At 38.6% G+C, this 14,169-nt stretch overlaps 1 protein-coding gene across 1 annotated transcript in view; it reads left to right on the forward strand.

Moving 5' to 3' along the window:
• The window catches only part of sxph (saxiphilin), a 95,911-nt gene that overhangs the window by 63,922 nt on the left and 17,820 nt on the right, over positions 1–14,169 (forward strand). The window contains 2 exon segments of the mRNA XM_059981334.1: positions 5,273–5,421; positions 6,378–6,468. Coding sequence (XP_059837317.1) covers positions 5,273–5,421; positions 6,378–6,468 — 240 coding nt within the window.

Consider the following 14,169-nt stretch of genomic DNA (forward strand, 5'->3'; position numbering starts at 1 on the left):
TGGACAATTTTAAATTGAATTAGACAGCGATTGGCACATATAGAAGAATTTACATTTTTCAAAATTCGAACCCAATCTTCATTCTCAAAGGTCATATTAAGTTCTCTCTCCCAATCTTGTTTAATCTTTAGTGATAGGTTCTCTTTTTGTAACAAGAGTAAATTATAAATTCTGCTAATGGAACCTTTCACTTTCAACATGGTATCCAACAAATCAGTTTCTTGTAAGTATGGAAACTTAGGTAAATATTGTTGTAAAAAAATGTCTAACCTGAAAATATTGCAAAAAATGTGTATGAGCAAGAGAGTGTTTATTAATTAACTCTTCAAAAGTCATCAGTCAACCATTATACAATAAATCTGTGAAGAAACGGATCCCTTTATTTTTCCATAGGAGAAAAATGGGGTCGGTTATTGAAGGTTTAAATGAAAAGTTTCGATATAAAAAACTAGACAACTTAAATTGTTTAAAATTTAAAAAATTATGAAACTGAATCCAAATCCATAAAGATTGTCTAATAACCGGGTAAAAATTTAAATTTGGAATTTTAGAGAGCTGTAAAGGTAATGGAGCTCCTAATATTGAAGTTAAATAAAATTGTTTAACAGCTTTTAATTCCAAATCAACCCAAAGTGGTTTTTGGCTCTTATCAAGCCAGTATAACCAAAAACATAATTGTCTAATATTTACAGCCCAATAATACAGTCTTAAATTAGGAAGTGTAAGTCCACCATCTTTTTTGGGTTTTTGTAAATAGTATTTGTTAATTCTTGGTCTCTTATTGTTCCAAATAAAGGAAGAAATAAGAGAGTCAATTTGATCAAAAAATATTTTAGTTAAAAAGATAAGTATATTTTGGAAAATATATAAAAATCTAGGTAAATTCATAATTTTCACAGCATGGATGTGACCTATTAAAGAAAGAGTAAGTGGATTCCATCTAGAAAATAGTAATTTCATGGAGTCTACTAGAGGAACTATATTGGCTTTATAAAGATCTTTATATTTTTTAGTAATTATAATACCTAAATATCTAAATGTATTAACAATTCTAAAAGGAATATCACTATATGTACTAACAGAAGTATTTAATGGAAACAATTCACTTTTATTCAAATTAAGTTTATATCCTGAAAATTTTCCAAAATCTTTAAGTGTTTCCAAAAGATTAGGAATTGATTCCTCAAGATTCGAAATAAAAATCAAAAGATCATCTGCATAAAGAGAAATCTTATGTATGGTTCCATTTATAGAAATACCATGAATGTTTTTGGCCTCCCATAATGTTATAGCTAAAGGCTCCAATACAAGATTAAATAATAAAGGGCTTAATGGACATCCCTGTCTAGTACCACGAGAAAGTGAAAAGAAAGAAGACCTCTAATTGTTAGTAATGACGAAGCAATAGGGTTCTTATAGATCATTTGAATCCATCTATTAAAATTATTACGAAAACCAAATTTTTCTAATACTTTGAACAAGTATGGCCACTCAACTCTATCGAATGCCTTTTCTACATCAAGAGAGATAACACATTGAGGTTGCTTAGATAATGGTGAATAAATAATGTTCATCAATCTCCAAACATTAGAGAAAGAGTAACGGCCTTTAATAAAGCCCGTCTTGGTCCATAGAGATAATTTTAATTAAAATATTTTCCAAGCGGTTAGACATTATTTTAGAAAGAATTTTTGCATCCACATTTAATAGTGAAATAGGTCTATATGATGAACATTCAACAGGGTCTTTATCTTTTTTAAGAATTAAGGAAATAGATGCTTCATAAAAAGGTAAATTACCCTTCTCAAAGGATTCATGAAACATTTCCAAAAGATATGGAGAAAGTAATCTTCCAAATTTTTTGAAAAATCCCACCGAATAACCATCAAGTCTGGGAGCTTTACCTGATTGCATTGATAAAATAGCTTTCTGAATTTCATGCTCGGAAGTTGGAGCATCAAGCTTCTGTTGATTTTCATCAAAATTTGTGGACGTTTAATACGTAAAAAAGCTTCCATTTTGGAGGAATCTGCAGGAAATTGAGATTTATAGAGTAAAAATCTTGAAAAGTATTATTAATATCCTCATAGTTACTTACTATATCTCCATTGTTTTTACGAATCTTTAAAATTTGTCTTTTAGATCTATCTGCTCTTAGTTGGGAAGCTAAGAGCTTATTATTTTTATCCCTAGAGATATAAAATTGACTTTTCAATTTAAGCAAATATCCTTCAATAGGATATGTTAGTAATAAGTTATACTGTGGTTATAGTTCTACTCTTCTTTTAAATGAAACAACATTTGGAGAAATTGCATTAATGTTATCCAGTTCTTTAATTTGTTTAGAAATTTTATTTAATTCCATTCTTGTTTGTTTCTTCAATTTAGCTATATATGATATAATTTGACCACGTAAATAAGCTTTCAATGTATCCCAAATTAATAACTTGGAGATGTTTCCTGTATTATTAAAGAGAAAAAACGCTTTTATCTGAGTTTCAATAAACTCAACAAATTCTGCACTTTGTAACAAAATGTTCTGGAAAACGCCAAACTGGTCTGGTAGAAACAACATCTTTCAATTATTAAATTTAAAGGAGCATGATCAGACATAGCAATCGCATCATACTCACATTTCTGAACATTACATAAAAGTCGAGGGTCGACTATAAAATAGTCAATTCTCAAATATTTATTATGAACATGTGAGAAAAAGGAATTCTCTATCATTAGGATGCATATGCCTCCAGACCTCAATTAAACCATAATTAATTAAAAAGGAATTAATAAGTGATGCAGAACAGTTAGGAAGTTGATGTTTGGATGATGACTTATCCATTAAAGGATTTAAGCAAGTATTAAAATCACCACCCATTAATAATATATATTCATTTAAATCAGGTAATAGAGCAAAAACAGCTTTTAAAAATGAGGGATCATCAACATTTGGTCCATAAATATTAACCAAAACCATTTTCTTATTACAAATTATTCCTTTAACAATTAAAAATCTACCATTAATATCAGCTATAATATCCTCCTAACTAAAAGGAATATTAGAATTGATAAAAATGGAGATACCTCTAGTTTTACTCTGTGAATTTGCATGAAATAGAGGGTCCTTTCAAAATTTAAAAAAATCGATTTTTATCACATAACCTGATATGTGTCTCTTGAGCAAAAATTATATCAAGCTGGAATTGATTTATAACCTTAAATGTTTTCTTACGATTCCAACCACGAACATTCCAAGTTAAAACATTTAATGGTTTAGATGTCATCATGAAACTTCGTATCTAAAAAAAGTAGCTTGACTCGTGTCAGGATAAAGTGATCGAAAATGGCGGAGATGAACAACAATAAAAATAATTTGCGTATTCTCTGGGATTCCATAATGGGGATTAAAAAAAAGAAAAAAAATACCACCCAACCTACAAAGCCCAGAAACAAGTCAATGTCAATCGACGCAAGTCCCAAGAAAAGCATAGTCGCGAATACAGCTCCTCCTAGCTGAGTAAAAAAATTTTTTAAAAAGTAATCTGTATCTCCCTCTACTGAATATAAATCTCATTTCAGTCAACCTATATCTCAGTATAATTAACTTGGAAGGATAGTGCTTTTCTTGTGAAAGCAAATAACCTTCAATTTGAAAGTAACCTTCATAATATTAGATAAGGGAAGAAAAACATATCCAAAACAATTCTTGGAATATTTTCACAAAAGAAAAACAATTGCCATTCTTAAATTGTCAAATCTGTCTTTAAAACACAAGGAAATCCAAATAATTATTTTAAAATATCTTCAATAGGGCATACGGAATAAAAAAAAACAATTGATTCATTTAGATACTGCAAAAAAAAGGTTCTAGATGGTTCAAACTTAACTACAACCTATCAACAGTTCTCGCACTATATCTTCTAAGGTTGAAACCCTCCAAACCAGTCTTTTTCAAAAATAAAAATACATTTTAAAATAGACTTTCTGTGACCATCAAATCTTCCAATTTTATCAGTATTTACACTGCAAGACACTGAAACCACTATAAGTCATTCAACTTCAGACTTCAAATTCATTGTCATTGAAATATTTGCACAGAAGAAAAAAATCACTATCTTTAAATTGTCCAGTCTTTCTTTAAAACATAAGAAAATCCAGATAATTACTTAAAAGAAACTTTAAAAGCATACGAAACAAAAAAAAAGCTGGTACATTTAGATGCTACAGAAAGAAAGGTCTAAATGGTTCAGAATTATCTACGATCTTTCAACAGTTCTCCCGCTATATCTTCGGTTAAAACCCTCCAAACCAGACTTTTTCAGAGATAAAAATACATTTTAAGGTAAAAACATTTATAACCATCAAATCTTTCAATTTCTTCACTTTACACCATGAGACCATCAAACCATTATAAATCATTCAATCTTCAAACTTCAGATTCACCATCGGACTCATCAGACAAAGAGTTAATAAAATGCAATGCTTCGTCTGGATCATGGAAAATATGAATTCCAGAATTTTTAATAATGATCCTTAATTTCGCTGGGTACTGTAGTGATGGAAAAAGCTTCTTTTGAAAAGCTAGTTTCATGGAAGGACCAAAAGCAGTGCATTGTTTCACAATTTCACATGGAAAATTATCAAAAAAATGGATTTCTGAACCTTGAAATGAAAATATTCTTTGTTTTCTTGTAAGCTTGTAAATCTCCTCTGCACCATCTCCAAAGCTTCCACACCCTTCCTATAATGAGGTGACTGGAACTGACACACTATTCCATGTCTGGTTTATAGAGCTGTAATGTAACCTCATTGCTCTTGAACTCAAATCTCCTACACCATACATTTTCTTAACCACTCTATCAATTTGCATGGCAATTTTGAGGGATGTGGACGTGGACCTGAGATCTCTCTGTTCCTCCACACTAATAAGAATCCTGCCATTAACCCTGTATTCTGACTTCAAATGACAAGTTGATAAAGAACCCCCTGCCAACACCTCTGACTCCTTTCACCAAACTGATTTTGTGTCTGATTGATATATGGGATACAAGGTGAGCTAACCAATCAGTTACTCAGTCTTACCTGGGGTCTTACCAATCATTGTGTATGCCCTAGACTTGTTGGGGGTGGGGAGGACATCCCATGATGGAATTGCCTGGAGTTCATACAGCCAGAATTAGCAGTTGGGGGAGGGCATTGCTGTGGGTCAGCCTGGTGGCCTGAGGGCTGTGTGGAGCATGTTCTGATGGTGACCTTGTGCTGTGATTTTTGTCAGGGAGCTCTCTGGAGAACAGCATTGTACGGTGGTGCTGTATAAGCACAGCGGAGCAAAGCAAGTGCGAGAACTGGGCTCTGAATGCAAAATCCACACTCCTGGTGTGCATCAGAGCAACATCAGCGAGCCACTGCATAGAAATGATAAAGGTACTGACTTCTGAGAATGTAATTTAGTCCATGCAACATCCACCACTGGTTCTAAAGGACCCTGTGGTACGCCTTCATAAGTGTACTGTACCACACTTTGATGAAAATAGTTCTGCACATACAGTCATAAAGCATGACTTCACAGAAGCAGGCCCTTCAGCCCCTAGTCCATCTAGTCCATGCCAAACCATTATTCTGCCCAGTCTCTTTGACCTGTACCATCGCCCTCCATACCCTCCATCCCCCATCGATGTACTTATCCAAACTTCTCTTAAGAATTGCAGTTGAACTTGTATCCACCACTTCCACTGGCAGCTCATTCCACACTCACACCACCCTCTGAGTGGGGAAGTTCTTCTTCAGGTTCCTCTTAAATATTTCATCCTTCACTCTTATTCCGTAAGGTTCTCTTGGTTCCAAAGAACTTATTCCTCAGATCTACCCCCTGCATCCCACCCACCAAGGAGAGACCCTCTCCTGGTTTCAACCCCTCATGAGTCATCGGAGAATTCTTTTTCATTGTGGGAAACTTTGTTACGTTCCCCCGACTATCTAAACTTGGGTCCTGTGATGTTCTGCCTGGGTTTACCAGTAATTTACCCACTACACTGCCTCTGTTCCCTTTAATGTCATTCACTCAGTCTCTAGTTAGCAGCAGGTCTCACTGAGCCAGTGCTAGGAGCCTGGCATTGTCATCCTGTGGGGCCTGGACCTAAGCTGCCTTATCCAGGTACCTGCCAGCAGAGTTCATCCATCAGTGTATGCTTCACGGCTTTTGCATGCCAGGAATAACCATGGCCACGCTCTCCAGGAATGATTCCAGGCCAACCACAGATGTTGGCTGGATTTTATCTCGGCTTTCCAGCATGTGTAGTGTTTGATTCCTATTTACGTGGAAAAATGCCTTCCCCCAGACTGGGAAACTGTTAGCCACAGAATTTCCTTCTGTTTTCCAGAGGGATGAGGTGGACGCAGCTTCTTTTGATGCTACTCATGCTTACATCGCTGGGAAATGTGGTCTGGTTCCTGTGGTAACAGAGAACTACGGTGAGTAACTGGTCCCTTTGACAAACTCCCTCAATGACAAGAAATACTTGTGAATAACGCAACCATTGGACTGAGCTGGAGGATCCAGGATCAATTTTCTGCACCACATGTATTAGGAAATTGCTGTAGTGAGTTGGTCAGGGTGCAACATGCAACAAAAAACAACATTCAAAGTTCAAATTTATTATTGAAGTATGTCTATCATATACAGCCTTGGGAGGCAGCCACAAAATAAAGAAACACAATAGAATCCATGAGGAACCACACACAAGGACCAAGAGGACAAATAGTGTAAATAGTAAAAAAAAGTAAACACGTAATTAATATTCAAAAATTATAAAGAATAGAGAATTATATAAAAACAAAGTTAGATGTTAAATTACAAATGTGGAATAAAATATACAGTGTTTAAATAAATATTCACCCCACCCCCTGGAAGTTTTTGTATTTTATTGTATTACTACATTTAATTTGGCTTTTTTAAGACACTAATCAACAGAAAAAGACACTTTCATGTCAAGGTGACGTTTTTGACAGATTTCTACAAAGAAATCTCAAAGGTACAATTTAATGTCAGAGAAGTGTATACAATATACATCCTGAAATGCTTTTTCTTCGCAAACATCCACGAAAACAGAGTACCCCAAGAATGAATGATACTTAAATGTTAGAACCCCAAAGTCCCCCCAGCTCCCCTCCCTCCCTTGTGTAAGTGGCAGCAAGCAACGATTCCCCTCCCTCCACCAGCAAAACTAAAGTGCACCCGCTACCAGCACTCAAGCGTGAGCAAAGTAATAGCAAAGACACAGATTTGCAGTTACCCCAGACGCTACATTATTTACGCAGTAATTCAACATGCTGCAGGCTCACTCTTTCCTAATAAGGGAGAAAGAGGTGACTCCATTTTCCAACGAGAGGGGAGATATAACAAACAACTCTAAATGAATTACAAGTAGAAAACACAAAATAATCAACTGCATAAGTATTCACCCCCTTTAATACGACACACCAGATCATCACTGGTGCAGCCGATTGGTTTCACAAGTGACATAATTAGTTAATGGAGATCACCTGTGTGCAGTCAGGGCTGATTGGAGTAAAAATACACCTGTGTCTGGAAGCTCCAGCTGCTGGTGAGTCAGTATCCTGGCAAAAACTCCACCATGGACACAAAAGGACACTCCAAGCAACTCTGCGATAAGGTTATTGAAAGGCACAAGATACAAGAAAATTTCCAAGTGACTGAATATCCCTTGGAGTATAGTTAAGCTCATCTTCAAGAAATGGAAAGAATATGGCACAGCTGTAAATCTGACTAGAACAGACCATCCTCAAAAACTGAGTGACTGTGCAAGAAGGGAACTAGTGAGGGAGACCATCAAGAGACTCATACAACTCTGGAGAAGTTACAAGTTTCAGTGGCTGAGATGGGAGAGATTGCACATACAACAACTGTTGCCTGGCTGCTTCACCAGTCACAGCTTTATGGGAGAGAGGCAAAGAGAAAGCCACTGTTGGGAAAAACAAATGAAATCTCAGCTACAGGTTGCCTGAAGGAATGTGGGAGACTCTGGAATCAGCTGATCTGAAACCAAAACTGAGCTTTTGGTCAACAGACTAAATGTTATGTTTGGTGTAAGTCAAATGCCACATATCATTAAAAACACACCATCTCTACCCTGAAGCATGGTGGTGTCTGCATCATGTTGCGGGGATGTTTCGTGGATGAGGCTTGAAAGTAGAGTTCAAAGTGAATGCAGCAAAACACAGGGAAATTCTGGAGGAAGACTGATACAGTCTGCAAGAGAACTGCGACTTGGGAGAAGAGTTGTTTTCCAGCAAGACAGTGACCTTAAGCATACAGCCAAGGCTATACAGGAATGGTTTAAACACAAAATTCATGTCCTGAAGGGGTCAAATCAGAGTCCAGACCTCAATCCAATTGAAAATTTATGGTTGGACTTGAAAGGGACTGTTCATTCACGATCCCCATGCAATCTGATAGAACTTGAGTAGTTTTGCAAAGAAGAATGGGGAAATATTGTGGTATCCTGACGTGCAAAGCAAATAGAGACTTATCCAGACAAACTCAGGGCTACAATTGCTGTCAAAGGTGCATCTACTAAATACTGACTTGAAGGGCATGAATAATTACAAAATCAATTATTCTGAGTTTAAGAATTGTAATAAATTCAGACCAATTTATAGAGTTTAGTTTTCACTTTGACACAAGAGTCTTTTCCTGTTGATCAGTGTCAAAAAAGCCAAATTAAGTCCACTGTGATTAAATGTTGTAAAACAATAAAACATGAAAACTTCCAAGAGGAGTGGATAGTTTTTATAGGCACCATATTATCAGCATGCATGAATGATTTAAACATAGAAGTGGAGTGTAGATTCTTTTTTTAAATTTTTTTTATTAGTTTTTCAAAACATTTTACAAATTAAAAACCCCAAATCCCAATGAGGAACATTAAAACAGTGCAAAATTAAGCATACAATAACAATATACTACAAAGGAAGAGAATTTAGCAAAAAAAAAAGCACCTGAATTAAAGACAAGTAAGCTTAGTGTCCTCCCCAAGCCCCACAACACAAGAAAAAACAACAGCAACTCCAGACCAACCACAACACAATATAGAGAGTATAAGTCAGGACAGCCAAACTCCCAGACTGTGAATACACTCAGCAACAGAGGGTGATAATGCCTTCTACTAGAAAAAAAAAGGAGCTGAAAGCAAGGGACCGAAAAGAAAAAAAAAACCTAGTCAAGAAGGTTATGAAAGTACTCGATAAAAGGTCCCCAGAACTTATGGAACTTTAGATCCGAATTGAGAACTGAATAATGAATTTTTTCGAGGTCCAAACAGGCCATGATGTCGTTAAGCCATTGAGCATGAGTGGGCGGGGCAACATCTCTCCATCTGAGGAGGATCAAGCGTCTAGCCAGGAGAGAGGCAAAGGATAGTATTCGGCATTTGGTCGGACCCAGACATAAATCTGTCTCGCCCCAAAAACCGAACAGAGCAATTAAGGGGTTTGGTTCTAGGTGCTGATTCAGAATACACGATAACGTAGTGAAGACATCTTTCCAGAATTTCTCCAAGCTCGGACAGAACCAGTACATATGGATGAGAGAGGCCACGCCCCTCTTGCATTTATCACAGAGCAGACTAACGCTAGGGTAGAATCGAGATAGTTTAGATTTAGACAAATGGGCTCTATGAACAATCTTAAACTGTAAAAGGCAGTGGCAAGCACAAAGAGAGGTTGAGTTAACCGATTTGAGAACTGAATCCCAGCTCTCCTCAGATAAGGAGATATTTAAATCCTGCTCCCAGGCCATTTTGATTTTATCCATGGGGGCCCGTCGTAAGGCTGCTAGTTTATCTCGGATGATTGATATTAAGCCTTTACCTAGTGGATTCATGGAAAGAAATAGGTCCATAGCATTTTTCGCAGGCCTTTCAGGAAAGTTAGGAATTAAAGGAGCAATAAAGTGTCGGATTTGGAGATATCTGAAAAAATGAGCATTGGGCAGATTGAACTTAACAGAGAGCTGCTGAAAAGAAGCGAAGCGATTATCAATGAAAAGATCTTCAAAATGTCTAATGCCCTTCCTATACCAAACCTGGAATGCTGAATCGTATGTAGTAGGTAAAAAAAAGTGATTATGAGCAATAGGGCTGGAAATGGAAAACCCCTGGAAACCATAGCATTTCCTGATCTGAGCCCATATACGCAAAGTGTGTCTAACAAGAGGATTAGCTATTGATCTGGGCAGACTACTAGGGAGTGCAGAGCCAAGAAGTGCAGAGATAGATAATTCTTTAGTGGAGCTCAGCTCCATCGCCACCCAGTTAGGGCACTCGGGTTGGCCATGGAAGAAAGACCAGAAGGTAGCACAACTTATATTAGCTGCCCAATAATATAAATGAAAGTTAGGTAAAGCCATGCCACCCTCTTTTTTAGATTTTTGGAGATGGATTTTATTAATTTTAGAGCGCTTATTCTGCCACAGATATGACAAAATAATAGAGTCTAAGGAATCAAAAAAAGATTTAGGAATAAAAATTGGGATAGATTGAAATAGGTATAAAAGTTTGGGGAGAACATACATTTTAACAACATTAATATGACCTACCAAAGACATAGATAGAGGTGACCATTGTTCCAGACTCTGTTTTATAGCATATGAAAGATTGGCAAAGTTTTCACGAAAGAGATCTTTAAACTTCTTTGTGACTGTAATTCCAAGATAAGTAAATTGATTATGGACTACTTTAAAAGGGAGATCATGAAATGTTAGTTCTTGTGCTTCTTTATTAATTGGGAGAAGTTCACTCTTATGTAAATTAAGTTTATAGCCAGAGATCTGGCTAAGCTGGTCAAGAAGTGAAAACATTAGAGGTTTTGATGTAGACGGATTTGAGAGAAAGAGTAATAAGTCATCAGCATAGAGAGAAACTTTATGCTCAACACCCCCTCTCCAAATCCCAGTCAATTCAGGGCAGTTTCGAAATGCTATTGCCAGAGGTTCCATAGCCAAATCAAAGAGAAAGGGACTTAAGGGGCATCCCTGGCGGGTGCCACGTTTGAGATTAAATACTTGGGATTTCTGAAAGTTGGTTAAAACAGAGGCAGTAGGATACAGGTACAACAATTGGATCCAAGAGATGAAACTTTGGCCAAGGTCAATTTTTTCTAAAACTGCAAAAAGGTAGTTCCACTCTATATGATCAAATGCTTTCTCCACATCGAAGGAAATAACACATTCAGGAATCCCAGTTGGAGGTGAGTATAAGATATTAAATAAACGCCGAATGTTAAAAAAAGGGAAACGGTTTTTAATAAAGTCTGTTTGGTCATCAGAGATAATGGAGGGAATGAGAGTGTAGATTCTAAATGGCATCCTGGTTTATTATCATACTTAGAGTATTGTCAGCTTTTACTCTCCTTATTTCAGAACCCTGGACCTGACACTATTCCACATATTCCTTGCATCCCTTTCCCTTTCTCTGCAACTTACAATATGCTTATTTTCTCACTTTTCCGCATGTTTACGGACGTAAACCAGACGGGAAATGACTGGGGTGTAGAACTGGCATTTCTCTATCTTGCAGTACAGCTGGTTTTCGAGGAGATGCTGAAGGACCGAGCAGATGTGACAGATATGGCCTTAGGGAAGATGAGGATGTATTTGAGGTAAACAAACATAGCTGTGTAGCATGCCATGATGGATCTTGTAAATGAAAGCCTGGAGAACACTGGACTGTTGGAAAGTACAAAAGTACAAGTATTCTTAGTGGCCAGTGTGTGTATGAACCCTGTCCTCCACTCATCCCCCTGCCCCCCCCCCAGTGGATGCAAATCTGGTTGTAAATTCTCTGTAGATCCAGGTTGGTGAAGATTTGGGCTCAGCAGAGTTTTTCGAATGTGCTACCTGTCAAGGGGAGAGGGTAGCAGTGCTTACTGGTGATTTTATTGAGTCCACTGTAGTCAATACCAGGACGAAGTCCCCCACCTTTCCTTTTGACAAAGAAGAATTGTGCACTAGCTGGTGTGGTGTGGTGTGTGAGGTGGCAGGGTGTTGCCTTTATTGAAGGCGATGGCTAAGTCATGGTATTCCTGCGAGAGTTTGGTGAGCTCTGTCTCCACTGGTTTATGAGCTGAAGCTGACAGAGGTTGCAGGCAGGTGGGTGTCCAACTCAGCGGTGAACTGAATGACCAGTTGAAGTGAGGCTTGTGAGTGGAGAGCTAGGGGTAACCCAAGATGAGAGGAGTGTTGAGTGAGTCAATCAAGAGGAATTGGATGGACTTGTGGTGCTCCCTGATGCCCATGTGCACAGGCAATGTGCATGCTCTGACCATCCCAGACCCCAAGGGATGTCCATCAATGGCTGTGATGTGGACAGGGTGAAAGATGGGCTCAATTGGGAGTCCAAACTGCACACACAGAGTCCAGTCTAGGAAGTTGCTTGCTGTGCTGAAACCCACCAGAGCCTCCTGTGCACGTAGAGCAGTTGGGGTGTAGAGGAGAACAGAGAAAGCGAGTTGGACAATGGTGCTGGAACGAGGGGCTGGCTGGAACCTGGTGATGCTGTTTTTCCAGATGCAGTGGGCACAGTAAGCAGACAAGTTGTTTCTCCAATGCTCACACTCCTGGGAGGTAGGAGCAGGATAAGGGAGCTCTCCCTAACTGCATGGGACCTGCAGCCTGAAATGGTTTGGGAAATGGAACTGGGCTTCTGGCTGGTGACCTGGACGGTCGTTCAATATGATATTTGTTAACACGGAGGGCCTGAGTGACGAGGCTTTCATGGTTGGTGTAGACAGCACATCTTTCAAGGACTCAGAGATGCTGTGATGGTAATGGGCCAGGAGTGCTTTTGCGCTCCAGCCGTGCTCCGCCATAAGTGTCCTGAATTCTATGGCGCAATCCAGCTCCATACATGAAGGTGAGCTATCCTACCTCCTGTCTCGCTTCCATTTCCCAGATGGTCAAAAACCTGGCACATCTCAGCTCCTGACTTATTGCAGATTATACTTTAATTGTTCCAAGTTAGTGGTGGCCCAAATCAGTGCTTGCCCAGTTAAAAGAGAAATGATGAAGGCAAACTTGGCCCAGTCTGTAGAACACAGAGATGACTGCATCTCAAAGTGCAAGATGCGCTGGGACAGGAAGTTGCAGCATTGGGTTGAGGATCAGCTGAAATGTTCGGGCACCGCAGTATGAGGTTCTGAGGGAGGAGGCTGACTGGTGAGGGTTTGCTGTAATGAGATGGAAGGTTGATTGAGAGTGGTGAACAGAAGGTCGATGGTCTCCTGCCGCTTCTGGTTTGTATACTCATTAAGGCAGATGACTTCCTTTAGGTGAGCAAACTCTGCTTGGTCAATTGCTAGTTCACCCATCCTATCAGGAAATGTAGAGGAGGCTTACCCCAAAGCAGAGCCACAGAGACTGTTCAGCAGCGAGCGACCAATAAAATGCAAAATAAGAAGCCATGAGGGGTCACAAGATAAGAGAGAATGGATATTAACACAAGGTAACTGAAGGCTTGGAGCAATTGGTTGAGGCTGGCTGGTTCAAGAACTGTGGATAGGAGCTGGGTTTAAATAGGTTGAAGGTGATGAGTTGAAAACAAGAGGCAGGTGACGTGTTAGCTGGGTGGAGACCGGGTGCTGCCTGCCTGTATAGGCCTGACAACCTCTGACACCTGGAGTAATCAAGAACCTATCAACCTCTGTTTTGAATGTTCTCAATAACGTGGCCTGCTGAGCCGTCTGTGGAAATGAATTCCACAGATTCACTACCTCTGGCTAAAGAAATTCCTCCTCATCTCTGTTCTAAATGAATGTCCCTCTACTCTGAGGCCCTCTGGTCCTTGACTCCCCCACTATAGGAAACATCATCTCCACATCCACTCTATCTAGACCTTTCAATATGCAATAAGTTTCAATGGGATTCTACCCCTCCCCATTCCTCTAAACTCCAGCAAATACTGGCCCAGAGCCATCAAATGTTCTTCATATGTTAATCTTTTCATTCCTGGCATCATTCTTGTGAACCTCCTGTAGGCCTTCTCCAATGCTACCAAACCTTTGAGATAGGAGGTACAAAACTGCTCAGAATACTCCAAATGCAGTCTAATTAAAGTTTCAGCATTACATCCCATGCCGTTATATTCTAGTCCTCTCAAA

Source organism: Hypanus sabinus, chromosome 10, assembly GCF_030144855.1.
Source record: "Hypanus sabinus isolate sHypSab1 chromosome 10, sHypSab1.hap1, whole genome shotgun sequence".
Classification (NCBI taxonomy): domain Eukaryota; kingdom Metazoa; phylum Chordata; class Chondrichthyes; order Myliobatiformes; family Dasyatidae; genus Hypanus; species Hypanus sabinus.